Source organism: Nannospalax galili, unplaced genomic scaffold (assembly GCF_000622305.1).
Source record: "Nannospalax galili isolate Female #2095 unplaced genomic scaffold, S.galili_v1.0 scaffold35, whole genome shotgun sequence".
Taxonomy (NCBI): domain Eukaryota; kingdom Metazoa; phylum Chordata; class Mammalia; order Rodentia; family Spalacidae; genus Nannospalax; species Nannospalax galili.
Window position 1 is genome coordinate 831,520 of NW_008336449.1, and position 15,072 is coordinate 846,591.

Here is a 15,072-nt window from a genome sequence, read left to right on the forward strand (position 1 = left end):
ACCACCTCCCCCACCCCCACTGCCAAAGTAGAGTGGGCAGCTAGGCAGAGGGATTAAACAGTATTTAGTGACTGTGCTGATCTTATTACAAGCCCCTTAGGGCTCCTTGGTGGTGTCTGTGTGTGGATCATGGGGGCAGGTATCTCCGCCCTGGGGCACTGAACCCTGTGGTTTCCAGTGCCTAGCCCAGCTGGCCAGTTCAGCTCCTCCTTGCTCCTTCCTAATCTTGGTCTCATAAAGCTGACAGTGACCTTGGACTCTTCCAGCTGCCCAGACTCCCAAGTCAGGACTTGTACCTGGCAACTTCAAATGGAGCTATACTGACCAGACTTGTGCCAATGACACCCTCTGCTGACTGTCCTCAAGGCTTCCAGCGTAGGGAGTAAAGGCAACCACTCTCCTGTAATGCCTCTTTTGCCTCAGATGTGTGGTCCCCTGAGTTCAGGCCCCATCATGTGTTTGTAACTCCACCAATCCTCCACCGAGGGGCTAAGACAATCTCCCTGTGGGGTCGTTGTGCTGAGCAGGAATGGAACTGAGCCGGGAATATGGACCAGGGTACTTTTGGTTGTATTCTATATAGAATGGGTGGGTTTGAGCCTGCTGTTTAGGTCTCAGAGGGGCCCCCAGTGGCCTCATCAGCTCCACTTCAGGCTCAGGGCCAAGCCAAGACTGAAGTTCTGGACAGGTTATAGGCAGTGCCGGGTGTTGGCTGTGTGCCTGGCTCCCGCCCAAGATAAAGGGACCAGCTGTGGGACAGGAACTGTTGTGCCCAGGCCAGAGAATTAATACTTGTGCAAGTGGCGCAGGAACAAACTCCCAGCCACCTGGGCTCTGAAGACGCATAGAATTCAAGGCCCCCACCTTGGGTCCCTGAGCTACCCCCATGCAGAGCGTTTTTTTCTCGAGGCGCCAGCCGATACTGTCGCTGCTGTTGCTGCTGTTGAGGCGAATCTGGGCCCAGGAACCTGCTGGAACTGCCCCCTCGACACCCCCGGTGGTCCCCGAATGCCCCGAGGCGTGCACATGTACACCGGGCGGCATGATCAACTGCTCTGCACTTGCACTGCCTGCGGTACCCGCAGGCCTGAGCTGGAGGATACGCGTGCTGCTGCTAGATCACAACCGCATGAGCACACTGCCGCCAGGAGCCTTCGCTGGGGCGGGAGCACTGCTGTGCTTGGACCTGCGAGAGAACCGGCTCCAGTCGGTGCACGCACGAGCTTTCTGGGGTCTCGGAATGCTGCAGTCGCTCGACCTGAGTGCCAACCAGCTGGAAGCGCTATCTCCGGGCACCTTCGCACCGCTGCGCGCGCTGCGGTCCCTCTCCCTAGCCGGTAACCGGTTGGCACTCCTGGAGCCTTCGGCTCTGGGCGCGCTGCCGCTATTGCGCGCACTCAGCCTGCAGGACAACTCGCTGTCGGCGCTCGCGCCAGACTTACTGGATGGCCTGCCTGCTCTCGACATGTTGAGCTTGCGTGGCAACCCCTGGGCGTGCGGCTGCGCGCTGCGTCCGCTGTGCAGCTGGCTGCGCAAGCACCCACGTCCTGCATCAGGTGAGCAGTCGGGGGCACCGGCTAGATAGTGTCTGGTGCACCTGCCGCCATCTGATTCCTCTCCTGTGTCCCGCAGAAACCGAGACCCTGCTCTGCGTGTCTCCAAGACACCAGACTCTCAGCCTCCTGACAGCCTTTCCGGACGCCGCCTTCAGGCACTGCGCTCAACCGCTGACAGTGCGAGACCTGGCGGTGGTCTATGCGCTCGGGCCCGTCTCATTCCTCGCTAGTCTGGCCACCTGCCTGGCTCTGGGCTCGGTGCTCACAGCCTGTGGTGCGCGCCGCCGCCGGCTCCGCAGCGCGGTGCGCCGCTTACCAAGGAGACCACCAGACCCCGAGACCCCAGCATCCCTGGCTGATCCTGGGAGCCCCGCAGCTGCACCTACTCAAGCCTAAGCCGGCTGCGGTGATCCTCGGCGCCCCGGCTGTACTCCGCGCTCTCGAAACTCCCCAAATCCCTGGTCCTCCCTTCACGGTCCCCTTAGGCGTCAACAATTGACAAAGACCAGAAATTTTCTGACATTCCTTTAGGCATCACCACTGAATACTGGAGTTGAGGGGATGGCTGTGCGCACCCGGCGCCCCTGGGGCATAGGGGAGCGCGTTATTGCGCGGGCCGCGCGGGAAAGGCACGCGCTTGGACATTGGGAGGGCTGATCATGTACAAAGTGGTGGGTAGGTGACATCCGAATGGGAGGTGGATGGCGCTCCCTGGTGCCCAAGGTGCGGGGCAGGGTTAAAGGTAGTCCCGAGCCGGCATCCCGGGAAGACTATCGTGGCTGCAGGCAGAAGAGAAGGCTCAGCCCTCTCGGAAGTCTGGAGAGCCCTAGGCAGCGGGGAGCCAGAGAGCACCCCTGGGAGGTGCTGCCAGCAGGGCAGTCAGGGCTGGCTCTGGGAAAGGTCAGGGCCAGCCCAGCTAACAGGGTGTGGGGAGAAGGGTCGTGGGAGGGTGGTGCAGCAGAAGGGTGGAGCTCAGGCTGCAGGGAGCAGGTGCTGGAGGAGAGGTGACCTGGCCAGCTGGGGCCATGGGCCCCCACTGTGGCTCTGGGTGCTGGCTGGAGGGAGAATGGGACTGCCAACTTTGCTCCAGACCCCTCCAACCGGGGCCACCTAGGCCCCTCACCCCACTGCTCAGTGACCCCAGGGCCCTGCCTCTGCCGGAGCGCCCTGTGGCCCTGCCCAGCCGGCTCAGCTCTGGCCCATCCTCAGCCGCTCCAGTCCGCACCTTGGTCCAGCAGGGGCTGCCCGCCAGGCAGCAGGGCGGGCGGACGGGAGGCCCAGGGTGGGCAGTCTCTGGGGCGGGTGGGCTTCCCTCAGGCCTTCCCGAGCAGCAGGACTCATCAGTGTCCTTGGCTGGGCTAACTGGGCAGGTGGGCGCCTCCGGGGGCCTCACACCACGGTGCTGACCGAGGGATCTGAGAGGTTGAGCGGGCCCGTGATATCAGTGGGATGGTACTGCTGCAAAATAGAAATACACAGACAAGGCGGCCCGTTAGCCCCGACCATCGGGGGCACGCGCGGGGCCGGGACAGGGTGGACCGGCCAGCCGGCCGACCGGCGGGCAGGCGGGCGCGGCCTGGGGGAGGCTGGGGGTGCTCCTCCCCCGACCCCGTCGTGCTCCGGGGTTCTGCGTGGGCCAGGCCGCTGTCCCGTGCGTCTGTCTGTCTGTCTGCGGGGGAGGGGCAGAGGAGGGCGGGCGGGGCGTCTCAGCTCTCCCTATGACGGGAACACAGCTGCAGCTGGCCCTCCTCCCTCTCAATAGCGCGTCGCGGCAGCACTGTGTCTTTTTGGTTTTGCAAAGCGCCGCGTCCACCCCCGGTGCTCTATAAATAAGAACCAACAATCAATACCCGCTGGCCCTGCAGGCCACCAGGGATCCCAGCCCTGAGCGCCCAGTGCTGCCCTGGCCCAGACTGGCCACAGGACAGGGGCAGAGAATCTCAGCAGCTGGACCGACCCCACCCCACCCATAGGATCCCCCCCACCCAGGCCTCCCTCTGAACAGCGCCCAGCCCCAGAGACAGGGCAGGAGCTGGGTTGCCCTCCCCCACCCAGCCCCCAGGACCCCCCCCCCCATAGGATCCCCCCCACCCAGGCCTCCCTCTGAACAGCGCCCAGCCCCAGAGACAGGGCAGGAGCTGGGTTGCCCTCCCCCACCCAGCCCCCAGTGGCAGTGCCCAGAGGTCAACCCTACAAGAGTAGGGTCAGCTCCAGATGGCCGGGGAGAACCTGTCCCTGGTGCCCAGGGAGGCTCAGGCAAAGATCCCACTGAGAGCAAGTCCCTAGAAAGGAACCATGTAGATTTCTGAGCTGTACCTGGGCCAGCTCCAGACAGGGCCCCAAGACTTGGTAACAACACTGTCTGAAAATGGCCTGCCGCCTGCAGGACTTTTGTGCTTTCCCCACTCTGGCCCCCTGGCCCGGGAAGCACTGCTTCAGTTCTTTCCCAGAAGTCTCCTCCCCCACACAGTCCCAGCCTTCAGTGCCCTCAGCTCTGCTCTATCTTCCCTTTGCCCCCTGGTGGGGACCCTGGCTCACACCTTGTAGCGCAGGTCCTGCCGACTTGCCCTGGCCTGGGTGGCAGTGGAAATTGAACTTGCACCAGCTCCCGGAGCCTCCAGTGGGTGCAGCCCACAGACCCTTACTCCTCATCCACTCTTCCTGTGTCAAGCCCCTCAGAGAGCTGAGAGGCCAGGCCTCTAGGTCCCTCTGGGAGCACCCTGGTAGTTTCAGCCTGGGACTTGGATTGTTCCTGTATCAGTCTGTGTCCTGGAGGTCTGCCTTTCCTCCTGGGCATAGGGGAGCAGCTGCAATTCCTGACTCCTCCTAAGACATCGCCCCTTCTCAGTGAAGCTGCCCATGGGTTAAGGGGGCTTCCTGGAGGCTGGAGGCTAGCTGCCCGGGACCAGGGTACCTCCAGCAAGGTGGGGACCCTTTGGGACCTTTGTTTAGAGTGTGCATTTCTGGTGCAGTGGCACACTGCCCAAGGCAGGGGATGGATTCTGACTGTGGAGGCAGAAGGTCTGATTCTGACAGTGCCCCTATGGCAGTGCCTGGGGTCTGAGGTGGGGCACAGGTCTTAGCCTCCCCTTCACTGGCTTCCCTCTGGGAACCTCAGTGTTGCTCTGGGTGCTGCAGACCAGAGCTTACAACCCTATCCTACCCATGTTTAGACCTTTTGGAGACTATGGTCACACATCCAGAAGGACACTGCTCAGCCTGGTCCCACCCCATTCCCCACCTGACAGTCCCCCTGTGACCAAGGGTCAGTTCCAATGCTAGGCCCCAGCCGTCCACCCAGATGGACCCAGGCCCGGCTCCCAGCCCCCAGCCCACACAGAGACCACATGGAAGATGCAACACACATGGCTCTGGTGAGACAGGTGAGACAGGTGTCTGGGGGGGCGGAGCCAGTGGCCAGACAGACGGACGGGATGGGACATCACGGCCACCCACTTCAGGGCCGTCGCAGGGTGGGAGTTGGGGCAGCTGGCCCCTCAGGGAGGCAAGAGAAACAGGAACGAAACAGACGTGGTGTGGCCTCCTGGCAGGGGCAACCTCGGACAGGGCCACTCTGGTTCCCAGTGTCTGGGTGGCCGAGAGAGGTGGTGAGGCTGACTGACTGACCAACAACATGACACGGCTTCCAGATGGTGTGTGGGTCATGGCATGGGGGGAGGGGTGGGCAGACTAACGCGGAGACACATGGGGAAGCTGAGGACCAGTGAGGACTGGGGGAGAGGTCTGGAGCGTTCCAGAGGACAGCACCCATATATGGGTCGATGGTGGGCAAAAAAGCTGATTTGGGGCAGAGGCACAGATGGCCAGGGTTCGAGGTGGAGGCAGGGGTGGGATGGTAAAGGAGAGGGAGACAGACATGGGGCGAGGGAGGAGTCAGAGACGCGGGACTGGGGTGCTTCCCCCTTACCGTGTCTTTGGAGGACCTACGTCTCTTGAAGCTGGAGGCCAGGGTGGAGGTGATAGCCCTAAATGTGGCTTTCTTTTTAGGGTCGGGCTCTGCTCTACCACTCTTTCTATCCTAAAATGAATATGTATAAGTGATTAGACGGCTAAGGGTGGCGGCCACACCTGCCCTTGCCTGCTCCTTGGGGGCCGCTGCCAGGCCTGGCCGGCCACTTGGGCCCTCATTCCTGCCTGCCTCCCTGTGCTGAACAGACGGACCGACAGCCGGACTTTCGAGGGTGGCCTCTTCTGCCCGGGGTTGGGCCTGTCCTTGCTTGTGCTGGGGCTGGGCTTGGGGGTCCCGCTGGCACTCTTCCTGGGAGGTCCGCCTGGCTCCCTGGCTCCTGGGTGGCCCTGGCTTACAGGCATCCTGAGGAGGAGGAGCCCCAGAGGACTGGTAGAGCTTCCCCTCAGGCCGCATCAGCCCTTCTTTTCAGAGGCTGTTGACCCCATGGGGCACACATCAGGAAGGGGCCGAAGGGGCCAAGGGCCCAAAGAGGTGTTGAGATGGAATTGGAGTGATAGAGGCAGATCCAGGGACTGGCTTGGAGTCTGATGGCTAGCATGGCCCTCAGCAGCAAGAGCAGTGGCCAGGTCCCCAGGGGACCTGTAGGGCCAAAAGCAAGAGTGGGTGGATGAGAGGTGTGGAGGCTCCCCCCCACAACCCTCACTGCAATGCCAATGTCAGCTCAGGACACAGCTCCAGGAAGACACCCAGAGAAAGAGAAGAGATGAGCGAATCAGAACCTGACCGTTGGCCTCCAATCTTCAGGCCTTCAGGTCCCCACTGGCCACCCTGTCCCCTTCCCTGGTGGGCTGTGACCATCCCACATGCAGCCTCACCCCTGCTGGCCACAAATCCTCATGGATATGGCCTGGGGCACCAGGTGGAGGCAGGTCAGCTTCATTCAGATTGGAATCACAGAGCAGGACACAGCAAGAAAAAGGGTCCCCAAAGGGTTTCAAAGGAGCTTGGACGGTGGAGGGCCAAAGGCAGCTCAGACTCACATGCTACACACAGGTGGGCCCCTGTCTTACCCTGCCTGCTTGACTTCCTATGAATTGGGTGCCAGCAGGTGACTCTGGAGACAGAGGGACCAGGCAGAAGCTTGGAGCAGGGTGCATGGCCTCCCTTGGCCCAGCTTGGCAGTGGGTGGCCGCCTACAGGCAGCCCCCTGCCTGTGCTGCCCCTGTGCCTCAGGAGCACTCACCACTGCCCCTGGCCATGGCTCCTAGCACCAGTTCTGCCCATGAGACTGAGCCAGTGCCACGGCCTGTGGGCATGGAGTAGGGCCGTGGCCTGGCGGGGCCCTTGGCGCCAGGCCTCAGAGGGTGGCCTGCCCTACCTGCAGGTTTTTCCTCCACACATTCACTGCTGCAAAGGCCAGCTGCATCTGCTTCCTGCGGGCATCCTTATGTCGCTTGTAGGCAATCTCAATGAAGATCAGGAAGATCCCGGCCACGATGCCACCAGCCACCAGCATGAAAACCCCTGTGTGCAGGACCCAGAGCCTTAGCTGCCCACTCAGCAGATACAGCCCCTGGAGAATCCACCCTAGTGTCAGTGCAGCATGGAGGGCCCACCTGCCATGTTCTCAAATGTGAGAGTTGCAGGAGCATTGCTGCGGGAGTCACATTCCTGATACCGAACCCATGTCTTGTCCAGATCTTCCATGAAGCCATTCTCATGAGACCTGGGTGCAGCACATGACAAAGAAGGCAGGGCTTGCAGGGGTGGACTGTGAGAATGGGGAGGGCTTGCAGCAGGGGTAAGGGTTGTTGCCAAAGGTAGAGCTGTGGGAGTAGACAGGGCTTTCAGTGAGGGCCAAGATTTGGGAGTGGGCAAGGCTTGTAGCCCGGGCCAGGCTGGGAGTGGGCAGATTCCCCTACAGGGGTTCATGCTTGGATTGGACAAGGCTGATAGAGAGTTGGAGCAGTCCATGGGCCAGGTGCACAGGATAGTATGGGTGCCCAGTGGACAGTGCCTGGACTGGGGTTGGACAGCTCAGTGTGCTTCACCTGGGGCACTGATGATGAGACCCAACTCTGCGGGAGGCTCTTGAAACAAAGTGGAGAGGAGAAGGGAGGTCACGGGCACAGGGCAGACTCACTTGAGTATGGACAGGGAAACATTCTGCTTCCAGGGACTGTCCTTGCGCATGCCGATGCCAAAGCCCGAGCGGAAGAACAACTCGCCTGTAGTAACCAAGTCACACTTCTGCGAAGCCTCGAACTCTAACACCGCTGAGTCCCAGATGAAGGCATGAAGTTTGCTGCCGGCAGAGTCAGGGTCATGGAGTGAGTCCCACATGGGCTGCTTACCCTGCCCCCTCACTTTAGCGTGGACACTCCCGTGTGAGTGGGCTCCCCTTTGCTTCTCCCCTACTGTCCCACCCAGACAGAGTGGCCCTTTGTCTGCCTGCTCACTTGTCCCGCACAGCCTGAATGGCCTCGGCCGCACTCTCATAGTTGTGTTTCTCCATGTGCCGGTACATAGTGCTCAGCTCCACCTGCCTCCGAAAGTAGATGTCCACTGAGCTCTGCTTTACTGTTGCATAGATGAACTTGTCTGAGGGATTCCTGAGCTGCAGGGACAGAGGGCATGGCTCACAGCTGCTCTCCAAGCCCTACCAAGGACAGATTTCCCCACTTCAGTACACCTCCCCTAGTTTGGGGGTCTCACCCGTGGGTCATTGATGCCTGTGATACGCTCCTCAGGCCGATCCAGCACCAGGAAGGCTGCCAGGTTGGCAGTATAGGAGGCCACAATGATCATGGCAAAACCAGCCCACACCATGCCCAGGATACGTGCAGAGAAGCTTCGGGGGGCACCTGTGGGCAGAGACTCAGATCAGCTCCTGGAAGGCAGGGAATACAGCCAGGTGGAGCCTGGGCATAGCCTCACCTTCCCCAATGCCAGAGTTGAGCAGGACACCCCAGGAGAACCACATGGCAGAGGACAGGGTCAGTGCATCTTCCTCCTCCTCCTCGCTGTTCACCTTGAACCGGCCAAAGGGACTACAGAGTGCAAAGGGCAAGTGGGAGAGAGGGCAGAAAAAAGGACAGGAGAAGCATCCCTGCCCAGCTCTGCCCACCCTTCAGATGTAGGTATCCATCCCTCTGTGTGGCGCTCACCTGAAACGGTCCAGCAAGTACAGCATCACCGCCACCACATGCACTGACAGCCCCACCAGCAGCCACAGTGTGCTCTGAAAGGGCTGCATGAACGAATCCAGTGTGCTCCGAGGGATCTCCTGCAGGTTATTAGGTGATTAGTGTTCCCTGGGCCCTCCAGGACCTTATCCTCCCCCTACCTGACTGCTGCCTACCTTCTTGACCAGGATGGTCAGGCCCTGATACTTGAAGGGCTTGGAGAACTCTATGTACTGTGCACGCTCATTGTTGATGGTCAGCGGTGCCACGATCATGTCTGCCTGTCCACTGAGCAGCTCTCCCATCATCCCATTCCACTCCTTTTTATTGCTGTTGTTTACCTGAGGGGTAACAGAGCCAGTGGGAGCTGTGGACAGGGTGGTCATGTTCTCAAATGTGAGAGTTGCAGGAGCATTGCTGCGGGAGTCACATTCCTGATACTGTTATTAGTCCTAGCACATGGCCAGCCATAATCTCCTGTTCCATGTCTACCTCATCTCTGAAGACCAGCCCCATCCAATAGGCTCCTTCTATAAAAACTCCACCCAACCCAAAGGCCATTCAATTAGTCCATCATGGCTTACAGGACCCTCCCACTATCCCTAGTCCCAGTCCACAGGCCCCTCTCACACAGGCTCTGTTCAGTCCACAGGTTCCTCCCACAAAGTCTCTGCCCAGCCCACAGGCACCTCCCAGTAATAACCACCACCAGCTCATGAGCCCCTTGATTCTAGGCCCTACCCCTGCCATCCACGTCATACCCGCTCTTGTGTGCCAAATTTGCCATCTGCCACCAGATGCACCTCATAGGTGAAGTTCATGGTTCGGGCAAGCTTGATGAGCAGGTCAATGCAGAAGCCATAGCAGCACTGAGGTACCGTGTGGCGTGCTGTAGGGGTTCAGGGATAGTAACTGTGGGTTCTTGGCCTCACTGCCCTGTATTCTACCATGCCCTGCCCAGTACTCACGGCTGCCTGGTGATGTGTCATTGGGCCCAGTACAGATCACCTTCTTGACTGGGTCACCATTGACTGTGAACTCTTCTTTGCATGTCCCATCACTCAGTGTGGGCTTGACATATACAAAGGGCTCTTGGTGGATGGTCACAATCTGGGGAGAAGATGAGAACCAGCCTAGACCACCTGCCCTTGGTTGTCTCTGGGTGCTGGCCTCTTCTCAGCAATCCCTCCTTCCCATCTCCCTTCCAGTGCTAAATCCCCCACCTGGGCTCTGCTCAAGCCTAGAGCCTCCCCATTGATTTGTAGAGATTAGTCCACATCCTTTTGACATGGCCAGCATTACTTGCATACTGTGCCTGGGGGACAGATATAGGTCTGGGGTGATGAAGTAGGACACGGACTTTCCCAGCCACCTGTGCTGATTCATCAAAAGTATCTCTGACCATACCTCCTCTTCTTGCGGCCATTTTCCTTAGTTCTTAGCTTACACATCACTCCCTCCATCAGGGAAGTCCAAGGGAATACCAGTGTGTGTTGGGCACTCTCCCTGGTCACTCATAGAAGAAAAAACTATCCCAGCCAGAGCTTCCACTGTGTCAGGCCTCCACTGTGTCAGAAGGACAGAAGCATGTCCACAGAAGAGACCCAAAGGGCCACTGGACTGTTAACATCTGTCCCCTGCCTCTCCTGCCCACAGCCCATAACTCTGGCATGCAGCCTTCAGTCTTTAATCGTTTTCTTTAAAAAAAGCTTATTCTTGTGTGTTGTGTATGTTTGTGTGTTTGTGTGTATGTTTGTGTGTTTGTGTGTATGTGTGCATGTGTGCAAATACACATGAAGGCCAACCTCAGGTGCCTGTCTTCCTCTGTTGCCCTCTACCTTGTATTTTTGAGACAAGGACCCAATGATTGACTGGCCTAACTGGCCAGCAAGTTCCAGGGAATCTGCCTGTCTCTACCCCCTTCTCAGCTAGCAGTGGGGTTACAGATGTGTGTAGCCATGTCTAGCCTTTTACACGGGTGCTGGGGATCCAACTCATGCTACCCGCCACACTGGGCCACCTCCCTACCCCAATCCTCATCTTCTGTCCCTTCCATTCTCCCTCGTTTAATGCTCCATTTAAAATTTTTTGAAAGGACCCCATCTAGTCTAGGCTGGTCTCAGACTTGGTACCTAGCTGAGCGTGACCTTGAACTCCTAATTCTCTTACTTTTACCTCCTAAGGGCTGGAATTACAGGCGTGCATTACCATGCCCAGCTGATTCTCTTCTTTCAAGGCTGCCTCTTTAGCACAGGCTTCAGCTTTGACTCTTCCCTCTCCCTGTCCTCCAGGGCCCACAGTCTGCTGACTGCAGGTCTGGGGTGGGGTGGTGCTGGAGTGGAACGTAGCCTTTTGCTGAGGGGATCTATGGGGAGGTGGAAGGCAGTGGACCAGGCAGTCCAGACAGGACTGGACAAAGGTCAGGGGTGATGACAGGCAGTGGGAGAGGTGTCCTCAGCTGGGAGTCTCAGGGAAGAGTCAGGAGAGGGGGCGTCAGTACTCAGTCTTACCTCAAGGGCAGTATTTTGGCTTTTATTCCTGGGGAGAGGGATTTATTTGGTATTTAAGTCTTTTGTTTTTCTGTTATACAAGTAATATATGCTAGTACTGTCAAGAATTAGGCCAGAAACATTGCAAACAGCCACCTTTATCTTGATGGGTCCTCCTAGCTGTTAGTGTTTGGCTAGAACTTTCAGACTTTTCAATAGCAGATGCCTGAGCTGCAAAGAGATACCACACTGGCCCTGGAAAAGCCCATCCTGTAAAGAGTGAAGAACAGGTGCTGACAAGGGGGTCAGGAGTGACACTATGGGGGCTGGACCCGCAGTTGCAGAGGTGGGCTCAGAAAGCTAGCAAGATTGGGACATTTGATGACCTGGAGACACCGAGAGGTTGGCTAGACATATCACACATCAGGTCTTGCCATTGGTAATCCATGATAAGAGAGCTGGTGTGGGTGTGGCATGGCTCAGCACTGAGAGAAAATCCCAGAACAACCCTTAGGAGGAGGGAGGGGACCATGAATGAACCCAAGGGATGTGTAGTCAGGGTGAGGAAAAGACACTATATGAAAGGAAGCCAGCTAGAGAAGGAGGCTCCCTAGAGCCCAGGGAGAAACAGACCTCTGGGAGGAGAAAAGAGACACTCAGGAAAGCAGTGTGCTAATCTGGGCTCTGTACCAGTGCCCAGAGTAACATCCCCATTGTCCCTCTGCCCATTAGCTCTTCCTCAGACTTAACTAGAGCTGGGTGGGATAGGATGCTAAAGAGAGGCTATTGGCTCTCCTTCTACCTATTCTCTTGCTTCCTCTGCTGTGTGGAACAGCAGCCAGGTCCTTTATTTGTGTTCCCACTGCCCCTGAAGGGGTAGATGGTGTTGTGGGTAGAAGTGCTGGAGCATTTCAGCAGGTCTCCCACCTTTAGTCTGGTGGACATCTGGTATCCTCGAGGTTTCTCCGTTTCTCCTCCTGGCCAAATGATCTTCCTGTCATTTGGGATGACCTGGGGGTGGGAGTATGAGATGGAGGGTGGCCACGCAGGGGTCTTGGCCCCAGGACCCTAAGGCCCCAGCCCCCACCCCCTCATGACCCCCACCTACATGGGTGCCATTGTAGATGCCCACTTGCACCAGCTTGCGGTTCTGTAGATTCATGATGCTATAGTTGGCAAATTTCCGGTCCCCATCCTCATTGAATTCCACACGGCCAGTCACTCCATCCGCATACTTGGAAGACATCAGCACCCTGGGAAGGAAATATGTTGTAAACCTATCAGGGATGTCCTTTCTTCCTGGCTTCTGAGCAGCAGAAGCCCCCACTCCTTCTGCCCGAGACTCAAGAAAGGAAAGATGAGCAGATGGTAGATCTTCATGCTGAGTGGAGGACATGGTGCGTGTCTGCCTGCACCAGATGGACAGAACAGCTAGTGCATCTGAGTGGGTCCTGGGTGCCAGACCCTGTGTCGAGGGCTTTTGTGGATTAGGACATTTGATTGTCACAGCTGCCATCCTGGCTTTTCAGGGAAGGCAAAGAGGCTCGGACGACCTCTGCCCACTTGCCTGGGCTGAAGGAAGCAGATTGAGCCTGCACCTAGCTCTAACCACCGAGTGGGCTTATCTGGCTGTGTTTGCTCTTTGGAACGTTATCAGTGAGCCTGTGTGCATGTGACATGTGTGTGTGTGGGGGGGTGTGCTTGTGGCACACATATATCATATTCCTTTTTGAGTCTCTGTGTGCCCTCACCAGTCTATGTACATGTGTATGCAACCTGTAACTGCACTGATGCATGTGCACCTGTTGTGGGCACACATGAACAGTGGCTCTGGACCTCTCTGGTGTCCAGGGGTGCTGGGGACTAACTTCTGCAACCATTCCTTTGGTCTTTGGACTTTAGCCAACCCAGAATTTCTCATGGTCCTTGGACTTCTACTCTACTCTAAGCTTCTGGGTCCCTTAGAGGGTCCCAGGCCCTACCTGCAGCAAGAACCAACTTCTAGGGTGACAGGCACTGTGGAGAGTGAGGTAGTCTGCAGCATTGATAGGTTGGAGTGCAGAAGTGGAGGTAGCCATGATGTTTGTGCAACAGAGGTACTGGCCTTAGTGTTGGGAAGAGATGATTATCACAGTGAAGACCAAGATGAGGAAGTGGTGGAGGTGACTGTGACCATAGGATGTCCCAGATGAACATGTGCGGAAGAACGAACCACCTCCTCTTAAGAGCAAGCCCCCACCCCACCCCACCCGCCTACCTGGTGACCCATGATTCTACCCACCTCCGGACAGCATCCCCACCCACCTCTTGAACAGTGGTCCTGTCTTCCAGATGTTGGTGTTACCCACGCAGCCCCGCGGTGGGTCCGTGATATTCTCCTTCTCTAGCAGCTCGTGCACGGCCTGTGCCACCACACCCACGGCATCGCTGATGTGGGCCGACTCGTTCTTGCCATTGATGAGCTGCAGTCCGATGATGCCTGTAGGACCCCATGGCTTAGAGGCTGGATAGGCCTCCAGCCCCAAGCAACCCCACAGCCCAGCACTCACCGTCTGGGGCATAGCGCAGGGCGTTCCCCGAGATCTCGCGCTCCCCCACTAGCCACACGTACCCCGAGCCGGTCATGTTCAGCATCGCGGCCGCACGGTACACAGTGGCAGCATCGTCCTCGCTGTGGGACAGACCGGGGTGACAGGCCAGGACTCTGGCCTTCCCCACCCATGGCCACAGCCGCTCCCACTCCGGTGCTCCTGGGAGCGTGGCTGCAACCACGGCAGTCGATCCTGCCGCCAGGTCTGGAGGGTCTGCTCAGGGGATGGGGCTGGACCCAGGAGCTCCCCGGCCCTCAATTGCTGGCCTCCTGCCTTTAGAGGGCAGATATTAGAGGATAGCTTGCTGATTGGCCCTATGTTGGGTGACCCAGGATGGATCACTGTTGAACACTTGCTCTGTATTATAAATTCTTTGCCTGAACCATCTCAATATCCCTATAAAGTAAGCATTTGTGTCAGGGGGAAAACCAAGGCACAAGTAGTGGTGAGTGGCAGAGTAGGGGTCTGCGCCTGGATAGTCTACTCCAGTGCCTGTGACCCTATGACCTCCAGGCAAGCCACAGGCTTTGTGGACCTCCATGTTCAAAGGTGTGAAATGAGGAGTTGGGGGCTCAGTGCCCTGGGAGCTGATTTGAGGATCCTGAAGGGTTGCCAAAGAAAAGAGGGACTGCTCTCCTAGCACCTAGGGCTTGGGCCGCCAGGACAGGCAAGCCCCACCTTCACCTTGCATGGACATGTAGTCCTGAGCTCCTGAGGTATCCTCACAGGTAAGTCCTGCAGACAGTAAAACAGGAAACCTTGTCTCCTGGGGTTGGTTTCCCTGTTCATGCAACGACCCTAAGGCTTCCTGGGCTCAATGGCTACCAAGGGTCTTCCCCTCACCCTGTACCTCTCAGTCTCTTCTTTTTTTTTTTTTTTTTTTTTTTTTTTTTTTTTTGATTAGTGCTGCCTGCATGCACCCTGGTATGGGGCCACCAGAGCCTGAGAAACCTACCAGTGGCCACATCCCCTAAGAAAAATGACTCTCTTTCCCCCAGAAGCCATCAATTGCTAATAGTTCCTCACCTAGAGTTGGAGCCTCATGAGCCCCTACCCATTCATGCAAGAATGTTGATCTTTGCAGGTTACCATAACTACTGTAAGTTCATGAGAGCAATAGCCATGAGGTCCATAGACAGGATTTCATAGCACTCCACCTCATCCTTCAGCTCTTACATTCTCTCTGCCCCACCTTCTGTGATGCTCCCTGAGCCTTGATGTGGTGTGGTGTGATGTGTGTGATGTGTGTGTGTGTGTGTGTGTGTGTGTGTGTGTGTGTGTGTAACAGAGGAAACCCTCAGGTATTATTCACTTTCTTTT

The 15,072-nt window shown here is 57.5% G+C and overlaps 2 protein-coding genes across 9 annotated transcripts in view; one reads left to right on the forward strand and one right to left on the reverse strand.

Moving 5' to 3' along the window:
- Positions 1–594: 594 nt before the first annotated feature.
- Lrrc26 (leucine rich repeat containing 26) lies at positions 595–2,030 on the forward strand. Its single transcript, XM_008831220.3, has 2 exons — positions 595–1,556; positions 1,633–2,030. The coding sequence occupies exons 1-2, from the start codon at positions 887–889 to the stop codon at positions 1,950–1,952; spliced, it is 990 nt and encodes a 329-aa protein (XP_008829442.1). The 5' UTR covers positions 595–886; the 3' UTR covers positions 1,953–2,030.
- Positions 2,031–2,068: 38 nt separating this feature from the next.
- Grin1 (glutamate ionotropic receptor NMDA type subunit 1) overlaps positions 2,069–15,072 on the reverse strand; it is a 25,228-nt gene continuing 12,224 nt past the window's right edge. For 2 of the 8 annotated variants that reach the window (XM_008831224.1, XM_008831222.1), the window contains 16 exons: positions 13,711–13,832; positions 13,466–13,640; positions 12,270–12,414; positions 12,089–12,172; positions 9,641–9,782; positions 9,434–9,561; positions 8,849–9,013; positions 8,655–8,773; positions 8,425–8,537; positions 8,203–8,351; positions 7,947–8,104; positions 7,631–7,792; positions 7,104–7,213; positions 6,866–7,011; positions 5,485–5,595; positions 2,069–3,014 (listed from right to left, as the gene is read on the reverse strand). In XM_008831224.1, coding sequence (XP_008829446.1) covers positions 2,946–3,014; positions 5,485–5,595; positions 6,866–7,011; positions 7,104–7,213; positions 7,631–7,792; positions 7,947–8,104; positions 8,203–8,351; positions 8,425–8,537; positions 8,655–8,773; positions 8,849–9,013; positions 9,434–9,561; positions 9,641–9,782; positions 12,089–12,172; positions 12,270–12,414; positions 13,466–13,640; positions 13,711–13,832 — 2,098 coding nt within the window. In that variant the 3' untranslated portion in view covers positions 2,069–2,945. Of the gene's footprint in view, positions 3,380–5,484; positions 5,596–6,865; positions 7,012–7,103; positions 7,214–7,630; positions 7,793–7,946; positions 8,105–8,202; positions 8,352–8,424; positions 8,538–8,654; positions 8,774–8,848; positions 9,014–9,433; positions 9,562–9,640; positions 9,783–12,088; positions 12,173–12,269; positions 12,415–13,465; positions 13,641–13,710; positions 13,833–15,072 lie in introns of all 8 variants that reach the window. The other 6 variants (XM_008831228.1, XM_008831226.1, XM_008831223.1 and 3 more) reach the window with 5 other exon arrangements.

Excerpts from the sequence above, each read along its gene's own strand:
- Lrrc26 (XM_008831220.3), top strand. The coding sequence starts at position 887 with ATGCAGAGCGTTTTTTTCTCGAGGCGCCAGCCGATACTGTCGCTGCTG. Across the intron at positions 1,557-1,632 it reads GCACCCACGTCCTGCATCAG|AAACCGAGACCCTGCTCTGC; the intron begins GTGAGCAGTCGG and ends TGTGTCCCGCAG.